Below are 18,795 nucleotides of genomic sequence, written 5' to 3'. Positions count from 1 at the left end.
CTTTCAAATCGCGGATGTAAGCATGACCCCAAACCACGAAAACAAAACTAATCGCGGATGTAAGCGTTACACTGAATTGTGAAAACAAAATATGGGTATTCTAATCGCGGGCGTAGGCATTACGCCGAATTGCAATAACAAAACTAATTGCGGACATAAGCTTTACACCGAAGCACCAAAACAAAACTAATCGCTGATGTAGACGTTATGTTGAATCATGAAAACAAAATATATGGATATTCTTTCTAATTGCAAACGTAGGTGTTACACCCACAAGTCGTTAAGTCGAATCACGAAAACAAAATATATGGATATTCTTTCTAATTGCAAACATAGGTGTTACACCCACAATTCCAACAAGCATATACACACAAAACTAGGGAGTTGCAACATTATGACAAAAAAGACCCATTGGCCAGCTTACAACCCGACAATGAGGAAAACACAAGCCCATTACCCCATGCATAGCCCTAGAAATGAGGGGAAAAAAGGTCATGTTGTCTCGCACATAGCTCAACAATGAGGTGGAAACTAAAGACCCGTTGTCCCACTAACAGCCCGACAACGAGGTGAAAATAAAAAATCCCAGTGTCTTACTCATAGCTTGGCAACGAGGAGACAAACACATCCCATTATCCCTCATGTAGCCCGGTAATGGAGGAAAAATAAAATCGTTATCCAGTAAGTAACCCGACAACGAGAAGGACTAAGACAATTATCCCACGAGTAGCCCTACAAAGAGGAAGCATAATATCCTTGGCCATGCAGCTGCTCACGCCACTTCACCTAGTGATCAAATGACATAATAGCCATCATCCTACAAGAAGCCCGATAACGAAAAGGACGTCATATTTGTCACTTTGCAAGCAATTCGACAACTAGGAAATGGAATGTCAATCATTCCATAAGCGACATACATTACTTAGCCCGATAAGGAGTTAAAAGTGGTCCTTCTAAACAATATACTTCATTCATCCCAATAATGAACCACTAGCTGTCTCAAGGGCTATTCCCCTTGCAAGATGATTTGACTAACCCAGGTAAAAGGTTGCAAGACAGTAAAAGGACCACCATGGGAAAAAAAAGTTTCCCATGGTTAACCTTGTGGTACAATAATTCAAACCCCAAATTCAAAATACCAGTAGACAAATTGGCATAAATGGTCATCCCAATTTTCTATCGTCATAAATTTTTGACCATTTAGGAAGTCAACTAACATCCACAAGCCCCTACTCAGGATCATCCATGGTTCAGGGAAAGTTTCCAATATGCCAATATGAGTTAACACCGAGTGCAGTCACCAAGTTCGTGCCTAACACTCTTCATCAGATTTGAATATCTTTCCAGTAAAAAATTGATTCCTCAACAAGCATCACTAGAGTCAAGGAGAAAAATAGCCCTCGCCTCTTTGGGAGTTGGGAGCTCATGAAGGAGTCTTGTCTACACTATTAGGGGATGGAGTATTAAACGCAAACATTTCTACTACAAGGGTAAAAGCTTCAACACAACATGCGTCTTTCGAAGCACCTATCTCGTCATCTCTGAGCCATTAGCACTTATGGGAAGTCAAAATATAAAAAGGCTGGTGTAACACCAAGTAATCCTAGTGTTATGAGAATGAGAAAGGAAGTAAGAAAACTTTCAAAAATTCCCTTGAGAAAGTGATGGATCCTTGAGATTGAGGGTGCCCTATGAGAGGGGTATTTTGGTAATTTGGATAGTGAAGTCCAATAAAGAGTATTTTGGTAAATTGGAAATAATTCCTATGTGGAGTTAGGTGTGTGAGTGAATTAAATCCCAATTTTGTATTTATATGGAGATATATGGGATTAATAAATTCACAAAGGGTATTTTGAGAATTTTGGAATTAATTCCATAGAGGAATTTAATTATGAAAAATAGGGAAAATGGCGAATATGCAATTATTTGAGAAAATAATTAATTTTCCATAAAATGGTGAATTAATGTGGTAATGCCACATGGAGGGATGAGATTAGAACTTGGGAGCCAAGGTTGGTGTCTTGTAGTGACACATGGCTTAATATGATCCAAGTTAAATGAGAGAATTAAATAAATGCAAAAGAAATGATTTTAGTCTTTCAAGTATTTAATGAGAAGCATAATGGTGTTGGATTAAAAGAAAATCCAAAAAGGAAATTAAATTAGTCATGCATTAATGCTTTGGAAAATATGGGATTTATTTAAAAGCATAAGAAATGATTTATGTCTCTCATGTGATAGATATGAAAATAGTCTCATTTAAGTAAATGAGAAATAAATGGAAAATTCAAGAATCCAATGGATGAGATCTATTCTTGAAAAGAGAATGAATCCAATTGTGGGAATTTAAGGAGAAGAAATGGCATGAATTGCCAAATATTAAAGAGATGAGTGGTTGAGATTAAAGCTTTCAAAAGCACTTGGATTGTGCTTTTAATTGAAGGTTGAGATCTTCTCTTGAAAAGTGAATAAAAATCCAATGGAGGAGATTAATCAAGATAAAGAGCATGGATTGTGCTTTCTCCTAGAGAGGAGATTTGTTTATTTGGAATGGAAGGTAGAGATTTAATTCTCCTTAAGCACATGGATTGTGCTTTTAATGAATGGTGGAGATCCATTCTTGAAATTGGAAAATGGTAGTATATAAGGGCAAGTAAGGAAGACTTGTTTTCCCTTTGGCCATTTGAAGAAAGAAAGAGGGAGAGAGAAAGAAGTCTCCCATGAAAGAAAAAGTGAAGAAAGAAGAAGAAATCAAGGTAAGCTTTGTTCCTTCTTCTCTTTATTTTAGTATGCTTGAATGTAAAGTAAGAGGTTTATTGGAATGTCATCTTAGATGGTAGAAGATGAGGATGGAAGCTCTCTTGAGATAAGGATTTAAAGCTTCAAAGAAAACAATGAGGTAAGGGATGACCCCATAGGAGGGTGGCCTTGCAATATGTAGTAAGTATGGTTCATAAATGTATATATTGCATTTGGCATGTTCTTTTATGTTCATGAGACTTATGGCCATAGGGTAGTTTGGGAACATGGTTGAAATGGTGTGTTGATGCCTCTAACCTTGGTGGGTTGTGAGGGCAAACAGACCTAGCCACACTTGCATGCATTTGGCATCATATAATCTTGTTATATTCATATTTATTTTGCATTGCACCCTTATTGAGCTTAATAGCTCATGAGGTTTTTACCCTCACATATAGGTTGTGGAAGCATGGGAAAAATCAAGGCAAAGTGGAATGGCATGTGGAAGCATGGAAGAAAGATCCAAGAATAGTGTATAGCATATGAAAGGCCTATGTTATTGTGTTTAGTTCATGTCTTGTAATTTATTTGGTTGGTAATGGCTTGTTAAAGCCTAAGATCATGTGTGTATTTTATATCTTGGGAGTATTTTGACTTTATTTTAAAATGAGATATTGGCTTATGGCATGTTGAAGCTTAAGTTGTGGAGAAAGTCTCATTTTTGGGTGTGTGTTGTGGGAAGCACCCAAGCAGTAGAATAATAGAAATTTTTGTTGTGAAATGAGGCATTTGGGAGGTGAAAAGTGGATACTTTTGATGCATGTATGAGGGGTGAGATTTCTGAAAATTATAGGTTTAAAAGCCCAAAAGAAAAAAAAAAATTTGAAAGTTGCAGCAGGGCAGCAGCCCCGAGCGCGGGCGGCAGCGGCCGCGTGCAGGCGGGCGGAAGAGGCAGCGCGGGGACGGGCGCGCGGCCGCGAGCAGTATGCGCGGCCGACAAGCGCAGTGCTCAACCAGCCCGTGCGGCTAGCGCACAACGGGGCCCCGTGCGGGCCCTAGGGGCTTTAGCAAGCCCCGTCGACTATTTTTTTCAAAAAGTTGAATTTTTGGGAAATTTTGGGGCATTTCTTAATTGATTTTGGGCCCCGGAGGAATTTTCAAAATAAATGGATTTTTTGGGCATTTTTTGAGATAAATGCCGAATTTTGAAAAATTGAAATTTTTGAGTTTTTCCTCCAAAATTAGTAATCAATCAATGTATGGATTGAAATGGTGGATTTTTGGAGCCCGGTGAAATTCTTGGATAGAAAAAGAATTAAATATAAATGAGAAAATAGCAATTGGGCATCTTAATGGGATTTTCTTTTTAGCCAAGTGCGGTGTGGTTAAGCCCAATTCTGTTAGTGAATCCTAGGGTTGAGAGAAGGGAAGGACAAGCCTAGTTCTCACCTAGGGTGTTTCGTCTTGAAACATGGTCCGCCCTTCACCCAAGGCCGGGCAGATGGACGATTCGGGTAATTGTTCACGAGTGGCACCCGTAAGTGGGAACAGGGCGTCACAGCTAGAGCTACAAATGATACAGAGACTCAAAATGATTCAAAGAGTTGAAATCACCCTAAGACTTGAAAAGTTGCCTACATGGATCAAAGCTAAAAGAGAAAGAAGTAAAAGTTAGTACAAGATTTGCAGGGCTAAATACTCTTCCGTCCGGGACTCCCAGATAAAAGAGTACGAAGCAATTGATATGCCTTGCAAAATAAATGGATAAAGTGGATTATAAAAAATATGCAAAGAAATCGAAGGTAGGAGTTCATGCCACGTGGTAGCCCAAGAGGTCACTTCAAGCCCCCCGAGTGGGGGCGTATCAGCCACCCGCACCCCCTAATCGGGGTCACTTGGGGGTTGCTAAAAACTGCACCCCCTAGTGAAGGTTACTCATGTTAGACCGAGAGGTGCTATGGCACACACCAAGAGGGGGGGTGAATTGGTTATTTTAAAAACTTAATTTTGAACTTGAAAAACTTTTTGATACAAATTGAGGTTTTAGTGATTTAAAACGCAAAAGCATATAAAATGAAAATTGAACAAATATAAATACATGAACCAAGTGACAAAAAATGCTTAGAAAGATAAATAAATCAAAGAACACAAGCACAAGAAAACACAAGGATTTATAGTGGTTCAGCTTAACCCAAGCCTAATCCACTACCTTAGCTCCTTATTAAGGATTTTGCAAACAATCCACTAAAACCTCCTATTTAACCAAGTAGGCCCTCTAGTCCAAGACTAGGAAATTACAAACTTCTTGCTTATACAAGCAAGCCCTCTAGCACCTAGCTAGCAATTACAACCCCTTGCTTTAAAGAGCAAGTCATCTAGCACAACAAGCTAGGAAAATAAGAGTGATACAAATGAAAGAGAGAAGCTAAGAGTTAATGTTAGAACGGGAGGTGCTATGACACACACCAAGAGAGGGGGTGAATTGGATATTTTAAAAATCTTAATAGAACTTGAAAACTTTTTGACCCAATTGAGGTTTTAGTGATTTAAAACAAGAACATATGAAATGAAAAATGTAAAGGAAAAAGAATAAATGACACAAAGGATTTATAGTGGTTCGGCTTAAACCAAGCTTAATCCACTACCTTAGCTCCCACTAAGGATTTTGAACCAATTCACTAAAACCTCCTACTTACACAAGTAGGCCCTTTAGCTACACAAACTAGGAAATACAACCTCCTACTTAAACCAAGTAGGCCCTCTAGCTACACAAGCTAGGAAATATAAGAAGTGTACAATTGGAGAGAATCTAAGAGATGAATCTCTTAGTTACAATGTCTCTCAAAAATGATACAAGGCTTGAAGTAAATAATTACAAGTGAAGATCAAAGCCTTGAAGAGAGAAAATTAAATCACAGTAAATATAAATACAAATGTATATACGATGTAAGCTCAAATCATTTCCTTTTCATCCATTAGTCTTCTCTTGATCATCCTTGAGTTGTATATATAGGCTTCCCAAAAGATTGAAGAGAAATGTAGCCATTTGTGACCGTTGGGATTTGAAAAACTAACCATTGGAAACTTTCTGCAAAAGATATAGTCGACAAAAGAAAATGCATAGTTGACTATTTTTACAAATAAAACAAGACATAGTCGATAGACAAGAATGCATAGTCGACTATCTTATAACACAAATTTTTCATAGTCGACAGACATATAAACATAGTCGACAGATATAAAAATATGAAGAGGATTTTGAATTTTATGAACAAAAATAGTCAACAGATGAAAATCCATAGTCGACTATCCTTACATGATAGTCGACAGATCCAAAAATAGTCGACAGAAGTCTTAAATAGTGACAGGTCAAACCAGCATAGTCGATTATTTTCAGACATAGTCGACAGCACTAAACCACATAGTCAACTATCCATAGACATAGTCAACAGAACATAAACACATAGTCGACTATTCTTTTTATAAAAACTGAAACGATAAATGATAACATGAAAAAGAATATTTTGAATAATAAAATTCTTTAACATTGAAATCTCGTAACTTTATTTCATCATCAAAATACAATTGTTTTTCATCATTAAAATTATATCAAATGCAAAACATCAGTTAACACTCTTAGTTACAAGTTCTCTCACAATAAAAACAAGGCTTAAGAATAAATTTACAATGATAGAACGAAGTCTTGGAGAGAAAAATACAACAGTGAAAGCACAAATTTTATAAGCTCGAGTAAAAATGATTTGAACTCTTTAGATCAACTCATTCGCGTCCATTAGCCTCCTCAAGTTCATCCATGACTTGTATTTATAGGCATCCCAAAAGATCTAAGAGAAAACTAGTCGTTTGTGACTGTTGGGATTTGAAAAACTAGCCGTTGGAAGCTTTATGCAAAAAGAGTTAGTCGATAGATGAAAATAGTTAGTCGACAGAATCAGGTAAAATAACAAGCTTAGTCGACAGACAAAATAGGTTGGTCAACCAAGTCATAAAAACAACAAGGCACTTAGTCGACCAAGATAAAAATAGGCATGGCACTTAGTCGACAAAAGCTGACCTTTTGTCGACCGACTTAAAAGGTTAGTCGACCAAGACAGAACATATACATTGTTAGTCGACTAAGGCTTAAGGTTAGTCGACCAGGACTAAAACAAGCACACTATTAGTCAACCAATGATTATAGTTAGTCGACCAAGATAAGCTTTGAAAGATAAAAAACATTCTGTTAATCGACCAATGACGAGCAACATCAATCCAGTACATTACAATATATTTACATTTCTTTAGTTTAAGTAAATGTCCTCATTTTTCTTAATTTATATCTTACCTTCCATTTACTTTAATACATAAATGTAAATAAGAAAGTATTCCTCATTTGGATTCAATAAAAATATCCAAAAAATCAAAATCCATAACCATAAGAAAATAGAATTTTGGTTTTAGTACAAACTCGGGATTTAACAAGTTTACCACTCTCAAAATACATACATTCTATTTATTGAAAAATTCATTAAAAATCATTTTAACAACAATGAATACTATCTATCAAAATACCGGAAGATAGTTTTTCAAAATGAAAACATTTTCTTGTATGTCTCCTTATAATGTACTAATCTTCTAGACTTAGAGAAATATCATTTCTTGGGCTGAACAACATGATCTTTTGCCATTGAAACATTTTGCATAGATCATTTGATTCGCATTTTAACAAAGCACTTGAAATTGATTTTTGTTTCCAAATCACATACTTGACCTAAGATATAAATTATATGTTTTTCATCATCAAAACCAACATAAGAGTAAAACATCAACTTAGGGGTGCAGCAGCAGCGTATGCGTGCAGTCATGTGCCCCAATGTCCAAACACCCCCCGAATGACCCTCACTAGGGGATGCCATGGGTATGCCCGTGTTCGTGCCCCTGCTTGCAGTCACCTCCTTGAGACCTAGTTAAAACCACCTCCGAACTACTTGCTGAGAAGATCGAAATGCCAAACACTTGTTATCCTCTTCCATAGCTATAAAAAAGGGGGTCATCCCTCCTATGGGGTATGCTATCTCTAACACTCACACTTCTTTCTTGTATTCAACTATTCCATACTTTCAAGAGGCTAACTTAGGCATTGGAGGGTTTGCCCAGGGATCCACACCCGAGCCCCTAACTGATTCTCTTTCCAGACAGGTTAGCCATCGCTTGGAGGGGTTATCCATTGCTGTCACTCTCCCCTGGGTGAGTCATCCATCATCTGGATAAGCCATCCTTGTGCCATCCTAAGATGATCTCCCATACCGAAATTAATTGTTGTATTTTGGTAATAACAGAAAGAATTGAAATTGAAGACGTCCAATTAGAGGCAGTAAATTGGAAGGCTAGGGAAACCAAGGGTGTATATATATAAAATAATATAAATATGAGCAAAGAGAGAAGAATTGGAAGTGACAACTAAACTAGAACGGATAAGCAAGCAAACACACAATAAGGTGCTGCAAGGCTCAAGCACGTAGTAGCCAAGTCCCACGCAAGAGCCAAGCCTCATGTACAACATCAGCTAAGGCAGAAGACAGACGTGGGTAGGTGCAGATTTGTTCTAGATTTGGGCAGGGAGCATCCTCTTTTTCATTGAACTTTTATTTTTCTTTTTATTTTAACTATGTCTAACTAAACTGTTTTAGATAGGTTTGGATGGATTTCAATTTTGGGATTATGTTATTATTTATTTAGTTCGATTCAAACCCCGATTATTATTTGCATGAAGAATTTATATTGTTGTGTTTAATGCTATAAAAGATTGGCCACCTTTTAATGATTTAATGATTTATGTATGACTGACTAAAGGATTGTTATAAATTTTAGTGTATGCCCTACAACTTAAGATTTAAGTTGTGCTTGGTACATTAATATATGATATATTTGTTAAGTAATATATCTAGGTGTTTCATGTTTGTGTTATTTATTAGAAACCTTTGTCTTTTGTATTTATTTGTTTGTTTATCAATTTCTTAAATATAAGATGCCTAAAGACAAAGTCCCTACCTTTACTTTGTGTAGAAAGGAAATGAGGTGTGACTTCAATTGTAAGGTTCTTCATACATCTAAGAGTACAACCTTAAAACTGTCCCTAGTCAAAAGTGTCATCGAGACGAGACATCAATGACACAATGAGACTGGTTTTTTGTTATGTTGTTACATTTAGAAAATGTAGTAGTTCATCTTATAGACTACAGGTATGGGTTACCTAATCTAGTACACAAGTGTTTTTTGGTGAGTTTGTGTTCACTGGATAGTGACATGACCAAAAGGATTCCTTATGGATCTTGCAAGAGTGTCTAAGGAAATATCTACTGGCAATTGTGCAAGTGATCCTTTAACTTGAGGTCACCATTGTTTCTTGCATGTGGATTCGTATGCTTTGACACTGTTAAGGAAACATCTCAATAAGGGATGTGAGTATGGCAGTGATTGGGTATGCCATGAAGCAAGTGAAGGCTGTGTGTGTAACGCCCCGCTCCCACTTACGGGTGTTACTCGTGAACAATTACCCGAATTATCCACCTGCCCGGTCTTTTGATGAAGGGCAGACCATATTTCAAGAAGAAATGCCCTAGGTGGGAACTAGGCTCGTCCTTCCCTTCCCTTAAAACCCCAGGATTTACTAGCAGAATTGGGCTTTAAACCACACCGCGTTTGGTTTAAAAGAAATCTTGCGAAGACGCCCAATCATTATTTTCTCATTTGAATTTAATTCTTTTCCGACCAAGAATTTTTACTGGGCTCCAAAAATCACTATTTAAACCAATCCATTAATGGATCACCAATTTTGGAGGAAAACTAATCATTTTCAAATTTTCAAAATTTCGGCATTAATCTCCAAAATGCCCGAAAAATCCCTTTATTTTGAAAATTCCTCCGGGGCCCAAATTCAATTAAGAAATGCCCCAAAATTTCCCAATTTTTCCAATTTTTTAAAAAAAATTGGCCGGCGGGGCCCGCTGGCCCACACGGGCCCCCACTGGCCGCTGGCTGCGCATGCCGCGCGCGGCAGCCCGTGCGGCCGCCTGCGCGCGCAGCTGCTTGCGCGCGCGACCGCCCGCGCGGCTGGCTGCGGGCGCGGCCGCCCTGCGGCCTGTTGCAGCAGCCAGCTGCTGGCTGCTGGCCGCTGGCTGCTCCTTCACTTCTATTCTTTTTTTTTTCTTTTTTTCTTCTTGGGCCTCCTAACCCAAAATTTCCAGAAATTAAAATGAATAAATAAACTTCATTTTCCTTCAATTTTTTAGCCTCTATTTCTCCAAATCAAGGCTTAAACCATGCTCTTGATGTTTCCATAACATACATCAACCATCCACTAATTTGGAACAAAGGCTTACAAGAAAATATCCATTTTCTTCTTCCACAAAGCTTACACAATGAAGTGGAAAATACTACATCTAACCTCATTCATGGAGGTTCATACACATGAAACCAAAATGAAACACAATTTATTTTACATTTCAACCAAAATACATAGGCTACACAACTTTAGCCTTCCCCATTCATAGCCATTTTTCTCCCATTTTTACCTTTCCCATGAGGCTTTCAACACCTACAAAGAGGTTCAACAAACTTCATGAGCTCAAAAGCTCAATAAGGGTGCATATGCAAAGTAAATACAAGCATAACAAGTCTATGTAATGGCAAATGCATGCAAGTATGGTTAGGTCATTCCATCCTCACAACCCAACAAGTCTATGTAATGGCAAATGCATGAGTAACACAAAAGGACCAACCCATCTAGAACGCAACTTACCAGGCATCAGCTTTAGGCATGAATTGTAGAGGAGGACTTTATTGCCAACATTGAACTCCTTCTTGGCAATCAATTTGTCGTGTGCAGCTTTGGTCTTTTCCTTGTAGATCCTGGAGTTCTCATATGCCTCTAACCTCAATTCCTTAAGTTCCTGCAATTGAAGCTTCCGCTGGGAACCAGCTTCTTTCATGTCCATGTTGCATTGCTTCACCGCCCAATAGGCCTTATGCTCGATCTCTATCGGCAGATGACATGCTTTTCCAAAGACCAGTCAATATGGGGACATGCCGATCAGGGTCTTGTAGGCCGTGCGGTAGGCCCAAAGTGCATCTTCCAACCTTTGGCTCTAGTCTTTCCTGTTGGGCTGGACTGTCTTCTCTAGAATCTGCTTGATCTCTCTATTTGAAACCTTAGCCTGCCCATTGGTCTGTGGATGGTAGGGCGTTGCCACTTTATGTAAAACTCCATACTTTCGGAGCATGGATTGCATCTTTCTATTGCAGAAGTGGGATCCTTGATCACTGATGATGGCCCTGGGAATGCCAAACCTGCAGAAAATATGAGATCTAACAAAATCTGCAACCACAGAAGAATCATCAGTCCGGGTGGCTTTAGCTTCCACCCATTTCGAAACATAATCCACAGCCAAAAGAATGTACACAAAACCAAAAGAGACAAGAAAAGGACCCATGAAATCAATGCCCCATACATCAAATATCTCACAAAATAATAAAGATTTCTGAGGCATTTCATTTCTGCGTGAAATTGAACCTGTGTGTTGGCAACGTGTACAGTTCTTACAGAATCCATATGCATCTCTGAAAAGGGATGGCCAATATAACCCGGCATCTAAGACCTTTCTAGCAGTACGTTGCGGACCAAAATGACCACCACATGCAAGAGTGTGACAGAAATGTAGGACAGAGGCAAATTCATGATCAGGGACACACCTCCTAAGGACTTGGTCACTACACAAGCGCCACAAATATGGATCATCCCATACATAGTACTTAGCTTCGCTCTTAAATTTATTTAATTGTGCTTTCTTAAAATGTGCATGTAATTCAGAAGCAACTAGAAAGTTTACCATGTCAGCATACCAAGGTTCAGTACCATGTAAGTGATAAAGTAACGCATCTGGAAAATTATCTTTGATAGGGGGATGATCCATGTCAGACGAGTCAGGAGAAGCAGGTATCCGGCTTAGGTGGTCGGCGACCAAGTTTTCAGCTCCACTTTTGTCTTTGATCTCAATATCAAATTCCTGGAGTAGCAGCATCCACCGGATAAGCCTAGGTTTTGCATCGGGCTTCTTCAGAAGGAACTTCAAGGCTGCATGATCAGAAAACACAATAACTTTAGATCCCAATAAGTATGATCAAAATTTATCTAAAGCAAAGACAATGGCTAAGAGCTCTTTTTCAGTCGTGGTGTAATTGGCTTGAGCACTGTCCAGGGTACGTGAGGCGTAGGCAATGACATGCGACTTCTTATTCATTCACTAAGAGAGAACGGCGCCTACTGCAAAGTTGGAAGCATCACACATGAGCTCGAAGGGCAACTCCCAGTTGGGTGGCTGGATGATCGGTGGAGAAGTCAATCGCCTCTTAAGTTCCTCGAAGGCTTGCTTGCATTGTTCATCAAACTTGAAATCCACATCCTTTTGGAGGAGGTGGGATAATGGAATTGCAATCTTACTGAAGTCTTGGATGAATCTCCTGTAAAACCCTGCATGGCCAAGGAAAGAGCGAACTTCCCGCACAGACGCGGGGTAAGGTAAAGAAGCAATGACATCCACCTTGGCACTATCGACTGTTATACCTTGTTTGGAGATCACATGACCTAAGACTATGCCCTGCTCAACCATGAAGTGACATTTTTCATAATTCAAAACAAGGTTTTTCTCAACACACCTTTCCAAAACTTTACCCAAGCTAACCAAGCAGTCATCAAATGAGGTGCCATAAACAGAAAAGTCATCCATGAATACTTCCATACAATGCTCAAGAAATTCAGAAAATAAACTCATCATGCACCGCTGGAACATACCTGGAGCATTACATAGGCCAAATGGCATCCTTCGGTAGGCAAAAGTGCCAAAAGGACAAGTGAAGGTGGTCTTCTCCTGATCCTCTGGTGCTATGCATATCTGAAAATAACCAGAAAAGTCATCAAGAAAACAATAATGAGATTTACCTGCTAACCTCTCCAACATTTGGTCGATGAATGGAAGGGGAAAGTGATCTTTTCTGGTTGCTTAGTTGAGCTTCCTATAGTCGATGCAGACCCTCCAGCTGTTCTGCACTCTCATGGGCACTAGCTCATTTCTTTCATTAGCCACCACTGTGAAACCTGTCTTCTTGGGGACAACCTACACTGGACTCACCCATTTGCTATCAGATATAGGATAAATGATACCAGCCGAAAGTAACTTACTTACCTCTTTCTTGACCACATCTAGGATGGTGGGATTGAGTCTCCTCTGTGGCTGCCTCACTGGTCGGGCTCCTTCCTCTAAATGAATCCTGTGCATGCACAAAGAAGGACTAATACCTGGTATGTCCACTAAGGTCCAGCCTATTGCTCGTTTGTTCCTCCTGAGTAGGTCCAACAATCTCTTCTCTTGGTCAGGGTGGAGGTTGTTGGCTATGAGCACTGGCAACTTCTCTCTCTCCTCCAAGTAAGCATACTTGAGGTTGTCAGGTAAGGGTTTGCACTCCAAGGCAGGTGGTTGTTGGATTGAAGGCAGCAACCTGTTTGTGTCTAAGTCAAGAGAACCATCTGCCTGCATGAAATTCTCAGCAAGGGAAACATTCGCCATGGAAGGCTCATGAGAGTTGTGTAAGGCATGTTGAAAACTCATGTCAGATTCAGAAAGATTTAAAAACTCATCTATCTCAGAACAAGCGGCACACTTATTGAATCCATCATGATAATCAGGGCAATGGACACTATCAGGAAAGTCATGGATGGTGGGGAACTCAGAAACAAAGTCAGGAATATCAGCACATGCAACATCAACCATCAAGTCAATAAAATTAACATGCCAGGAGGAATGATCTTCTGAAGGATACTTCATGGAATCGAGAATGTTGAAATGGATAGTATTACCAGCAAATTCCATAGACAAGGTACCCTCATGCACTTTAATTATTGTCCTAGCAGTTTTTAAGAAAGGTCTGCCTAGTATCAATGGTGCATGTCCAAGTTTGTTATCATCTTCCATATTTAAAACATAAAAGTCAGCTGGGAAGATAAGATCCTTAACCTTAACCAGCACGTCCTCCAAGACTCCCGTGGGATAGACCATGCTCCTGTTAGCTAGCTGGACTACCACTCATGTGGATTTCAATAGGCCAACCTGCAAGGATGCATAAACAGACTTAGGCATTACATTAATGGAAGCACCTAAATCTAACAAAGCATTTGTGAATTGCATCTCTCCTATAGTGCAAGGAATGGTAAACGTCCCTGGATCTTTGCATTTCAAAGGCATGGCGGGCTGGATTAGGGCTGAGACATTCCTTCCAAGGTTGACCTGCTCATTTCCCTTCAGCTTCCTCTTGTGGGTGCACAAGTCTTTGAGAAACTTGGCATACTTGGGAATCTGTCTGATGGCCTCCAAGAGTGGTTTATTGACTTCGACCTTCTGGAAAGTCTCCATGATCTCCTTATCCAACTCAGCTTCTGCCCTCTTCTTGTTTTGAGTGGCTCTATGGGGAAAAGGCAATGGATTGTTGTAGGGGTGTTCTCCCTTGTCCTGATCATTGTTGATGTGCTGCTTGGCCCTTTGAATTGAGAGGGGCTGCGACTCTTCTTTTCTACCAGTTTCTTCTTGTGCCTTCTCTGGAGCATTCACTTCTTTACCACTACGCAGTATGATCACACTCACATTTTCCTTTTGATTGGATATTGGCTGTGAAGGTAGCTGACCCGAACCTTGACTCCTTAGCTCATTTATGTTAGTTGCTAACTGCCCAATCTGTGTCTCCAAATTCTGTATGGTGGTGTCAGTCCGTTGTTGGAATTTGAGAGTATTGGCAGCCAATTGCTGCACTATGTCATTCAAGCTCGGTTCTGTCTTGGGTAATGTCTGTGCTTGTTGCTTCATTGGTGTGGCATTCCTTTGACCTGGTGCATTGAACCTCTGTTGGAATGGTTGAGTTGAGGCACCCCCATATCTGAAGTTGGGATGGTCTCTCCAGCCCGGATTATAGGTGGGAGCATAGGGATCATACCTACTCTGTTGTGGCTGGTGCTGAAACGGTCTTCCAGGGAAGATTCCATTGCATGATTCTGTGTTATCCTGCAATTGTGGGCACTGATCAGCTACATGTGAAGATAATGAACAAATGCCACATACCTGCTGGGGCTGGTTTCGATCAAGGGCTAACTGGCGAACCATTGAAGTGAGTTCCTCCAGCCTATTTTCTATTCTCCTTTGGTCCATAGGTGCAGCAAAACCAACCTCATTGACAGTCTTCATGGGAGTGTTCAACCTAGTACCAACTTGTTGTGCATTTTGAGCCATCTTTGAAATTAAGTCCCGAGCTGCAACTGGTGTCTTTTCCACTAAGGCTCCTCCAGATGCAGCATCCACTAAATACCTGTCCATGGGGAGTAAGCCTTCATAAAAATATTGAATGAGGAGCTGGTCACTTATCTGATGATGAGGACAACTAGCACATAACTTCTTGAATCTCTCCCAATACTCATGCAAGCTTTCTCCACCTATCTGTCGGATGCCACAAATGTCCTTCCGGATGGCTGCTGTTCTAGAAGCAGGGAAGAACTTCTCCAGAAATATTCTCCTCAGGCCATCCCAATTGGTAATGGCAGCAGGTGGCAAGTAATACAGCCAATCTTTGGCAGCTCCATCAAGAGAGAAAGGGAATGCCCTTAGCTTTATTTGTTCTTCATCAACCCCTGGTGGCCTCATGGTGGAGCATACCACATGAAACTCCTTTAGATGCTTGTGTGGATCTTCACCTGCAAGACCATGAAACTTGGGAAGCAAATGTATCAATCCAGATTTCAGTTCAAAGTTTGCCTCCAATTGAGGATACTGAATGCACAAGGGTTGATAATGCACATCAGGGGCAGCCAATTCTCTAATAGTTCTGTTAGCATTATTCCCATTATTCCTATTCTCATTGCCATTGTTTTCATTGGCGGCCATATTGATCAGTTTAGGTTGGAACTCAAACACAGTATCAGAAACAATGGGAAAGACACTATTAGTCACTGCCCTATCTTGAGATCTAAGTTCTCTTGCTTGTCGCCTAAGGGTTCTATCAATTTCTGGATCTAAATCAATTAGGTCACCCTTAGATGATCTGGTCATGCATTAAATATCAAGAAGAACAAAAACAAAACAAAACACACAAGGAAAAATCACATAAACACACCAAGAAAACACAAAATGGCCCAAAAAGTGGTCTAAACGTTGGAATTTGGCCAAAATATGCCCTCCTCACTACAGAGAAGTGATTATTTCTCCCCACACCCCCATTCCTTTGGACACCAAAAATCAGGGCATTCCGAGATAGTCGTCGATAGTGAACAGTGCTGGTTATGGCAAAAACAGAAAACAAGAAAACCGATAATAGAAAAGAAAAGAAGAACAAAGAAAACCGAAAAGGATGAACAAATAAATAAGAGAAACCAAAGAGCAAAACACAAAGAAGCAACAAAAGAAAGTAACAAAGAATGAAAGAGAATTAAAAAGAAACCAATGACAGAAAACAAATCTTGTTATGGCAGAACAGATTGACGGTTCTTCTATATTGTGTCGCACAATTGATCACCTAAAAAGCAACCAGAAACAAAAAAAAATGAAAGTTAGTAATATTAGAAGAAAATCAGTGAAGGAAAAAAGGAAAAGGGTTAGAAATTAGTATCATGTTATGACAGAAATAGTTTTGACGGTTCCCCGACAACGGCGCCAAAATCTGATCGGGCTGTCGAACACCAATAGATTAGATGAATAATGATTTTGATTTGCAGCAAGGGTGCAACCCAAAGTCGTCTCCCAACGAACCTCAAACGAATCTGTCAAAACAAGACTAAACGGGGGCGGGATTTGGTGAAAAACAGAAAACAAAATAAACACGAAGACAGTAAACCAAGAGGCAACCAGTTGCAACCTTTCCTCCCTACCCGGTTATCATCATCCATCATATAAAGAACCTATTTATCTTTAATCCCCAAATCTAACAAAATATGCTTGACAATCGCCGAAAACTAAATCGAAACAAATATAAAAATCACAGAAGATCTTCTTGATCAATATACAAGTTTCAATTTCTTTTAGCACACAGATCTAAAACCGACATGAACAATCGCCCACTAAGTTTATGTTGTTTCTTGCAAACCAATACCCCAATCGAGCCTATTAGTCAAATCTGCTCAAGCATCATGCATGCATTCGTACGATTGCATAAAATACATACACACTTGAGAAGAAGCAAAGAAACAAAACCATAAGATTAAAGATGAAAACAGATATACAAAAACGTTCAAAGATTCAAACCAGATAAGGAGTATGGCATGCAACCGGTTACAAAATCCTTAGCCTTCCATCTTGACAAGAACAATGGAGAAAAAGGAAAATTGGCTACTGTTCACTTGAGAAAAGAATTCTTCCCTAATGGCCTCTTAATGTGTTTAAATAGAGCTTAGGGAGGAAACCCTAGGTTATCGAAACTCCACAGCTGATTTCGAATAGGATAACGTGCGTTATGGGCTTTGGCCCCTTCATAAAAATTGTAGATCAGGAAGAGTAGATGAATTTGGCATTTTTAATCACTTGATTTGGATATCGGACGCCCAAGTTATGACCTTTTAAAGAATCAGTGTGTGTGTAGCTTTCCTAATTTAACCCAGCTATCTGGTCCCGACTTTGAAGCGATGTTTGGAGGCCCAAACGAACTCGGATTTGAACAAACCATATCATTCTAGAAATCCCAAGAAATAATCTACAATATCTCTAAAGACATCATTCACGTTCTGGGATTATAACTTGGCCAAACATTTGAAAGAATCACAGAAGGTCAAATCTGTCAGCTTCTTTGTCTCCAATCTCCTTATTTCCCTTCTTGCCATCAAAATTCCTCTCGACCCAGGAAGCCCAAATCTGTCCAAAATAAAATAAAATAGTGTGAAGCTCAATTCCTATAAAATAAAATAAAATAAAATCAAGATGAATAAAATGACACAACTAACATGCAAAAAGACTAAGTATGAGGGCTAAATAATATGAAAATATGCACTCTATCACTATGTTCCTGCATATTTATAGGTACGCCAAGAAAATTCAGCTCTCCAGTGTAACGGGGACCCTGACCTCCTCCATCTCGCGGAGGGTAAGACAGTTGTATATATAAACTCAAGGAAAGAGTGAAATAATTACAAGGGTATCGGTATACTTGTTAGGGCACTATGAAATACTAGGCCCTAATATATAATATAAAACTCCAATAGAAATCCAGGATTAGATATATAAAACATCCCATATCTTGCATCATCATGAGGTACTATTGTCGCCGACTACAACTGGTTGTGATGAGCATGTCTAAGTCCTTGGACTGCCTTAGACCAGCCAATCTCGTCCATAGCCAGAATGTGGCACTATTGCCTCAGGGCTATGCTGGAGGGAGGACACCGACCCATAAAGTCCCTTTGTGGAATGGTTTGGCCATAAGGAGATGTACACGACAGGGACACCTAGTGCAATAGAGGGGGTGAGTGCCAGTGGACCTGCTGGAAGAACATTCCCTAAACTCTTCTCCTTCCACTAATTGGTGTACAAATGTGTAGGGCAAGAGATATAGTCATTAGAGGGGGCAACCCTCGTCTTTGTGTCTAAAGACAATGGAATTGTCTTGTAGGTTGTGTCCTGGACCCATATGACAAAGAATATTGGGTGGAGATTATATGGCCTATCTACCTACTAGCGTGGAGTGTACCCAGAGGCACTTTATTTTGATGATGTGGTTTGCTAATCTACGTCCGTAGATCTATTTTGTTTTAGCGGTTCTGCATTTTAGTGCAATGGCTACATCTGCAATCTAAATACCAATGTTTTGGCAGGGTGATTCGATGAAGCTCCTACTCAAGACACCTACATCCTCAATCAAATAAGAGGGGGAAGTATTTTTGTTTTAGCAGTTCCGTGAAATGCCTACTTCCGCAATCGAACGAAGGAATAAATATTTTTGTTTTGGAGGTTCGGCGAAAAGCCTACTTCCGCAATT

At 39.6% G+C, this 18,795-nt stretch overlaps 2 protein-coding genes and 1 non-coding gene across 3 annotated transcripts; 1 reads left to right on the top strand and 2 right to left on the bottom strand.

The window, feature by feature from the left end:
• Nucleotides 1–10,886: 10,886 nt before the first annotated feature.
• On the bottom strand, nt 10,887–13,850 carry LOC127809310 (uncharacterized). Its single transcript, XM_052348073.1, has 6 exons — nt 13,038–13,850; nt 12,828–12,911; nt 12,590–12,689; nt 12,083–12,529; nt 11,628–11,872; nt 10,887–10,967 (listed from the first exon to the last, which is right to left on the bottom strand). The coding sequence occupies exons 1-6, from the start codon at nt 13,848–13,850 to the stop codon at nt 10,887–10,889; spliced, it is 1,770 nt and encodes a 589-aa protein (XP_052204033.1).
• Nucleotides 13,851–13,877: 27 nt separating this feature from the next.
• Nucleotides 13,878–15,884, bottom strand: LOC127809309 (uncharacterized). The gene has a single exon (XM_052348072.1). The coding sequence runs from the start codon at nt 15,882–15,884 to the stop codon at nt 13,878–13,880; it is 2,007 nt and encodes a 668-aa protein (XP_052204032.1).
• LOC127810755 (small nucleolar RNA R71) lies at nt 15,202–15,305 on the top strand. Its single transcript, XR_008025564.1, has one exon. It is a non-coding gene; the product is annotated as a small nucleolar RNA R71 (small nucleolar RNA).
• Nucleotides 15,885–18,795: the final 2,911 nt, after the last annotated feature.

The sequence above is a fragment of the Diospyros lotus genome, chromosome 9 (assembly GCF_014633365.1).
Source record: "Diospyros lotus cultivar Yz01 chromosome 9, ASM1463336v1, whole genome shotgun sequence".
NCBI classification, from domain to species: domain Eukaryota; kingdom Viridiplantae; phylum Streptophyta; class Magnoliopsida; order Ericales; family Ebenaceae; genus Diospyros; species Diospyros lotus.
The sequence above is the reverse complement of the archived record's forward strand: the minus strand, read 5'-3'. Positions and strand labels throughout refer to the sequence as shown.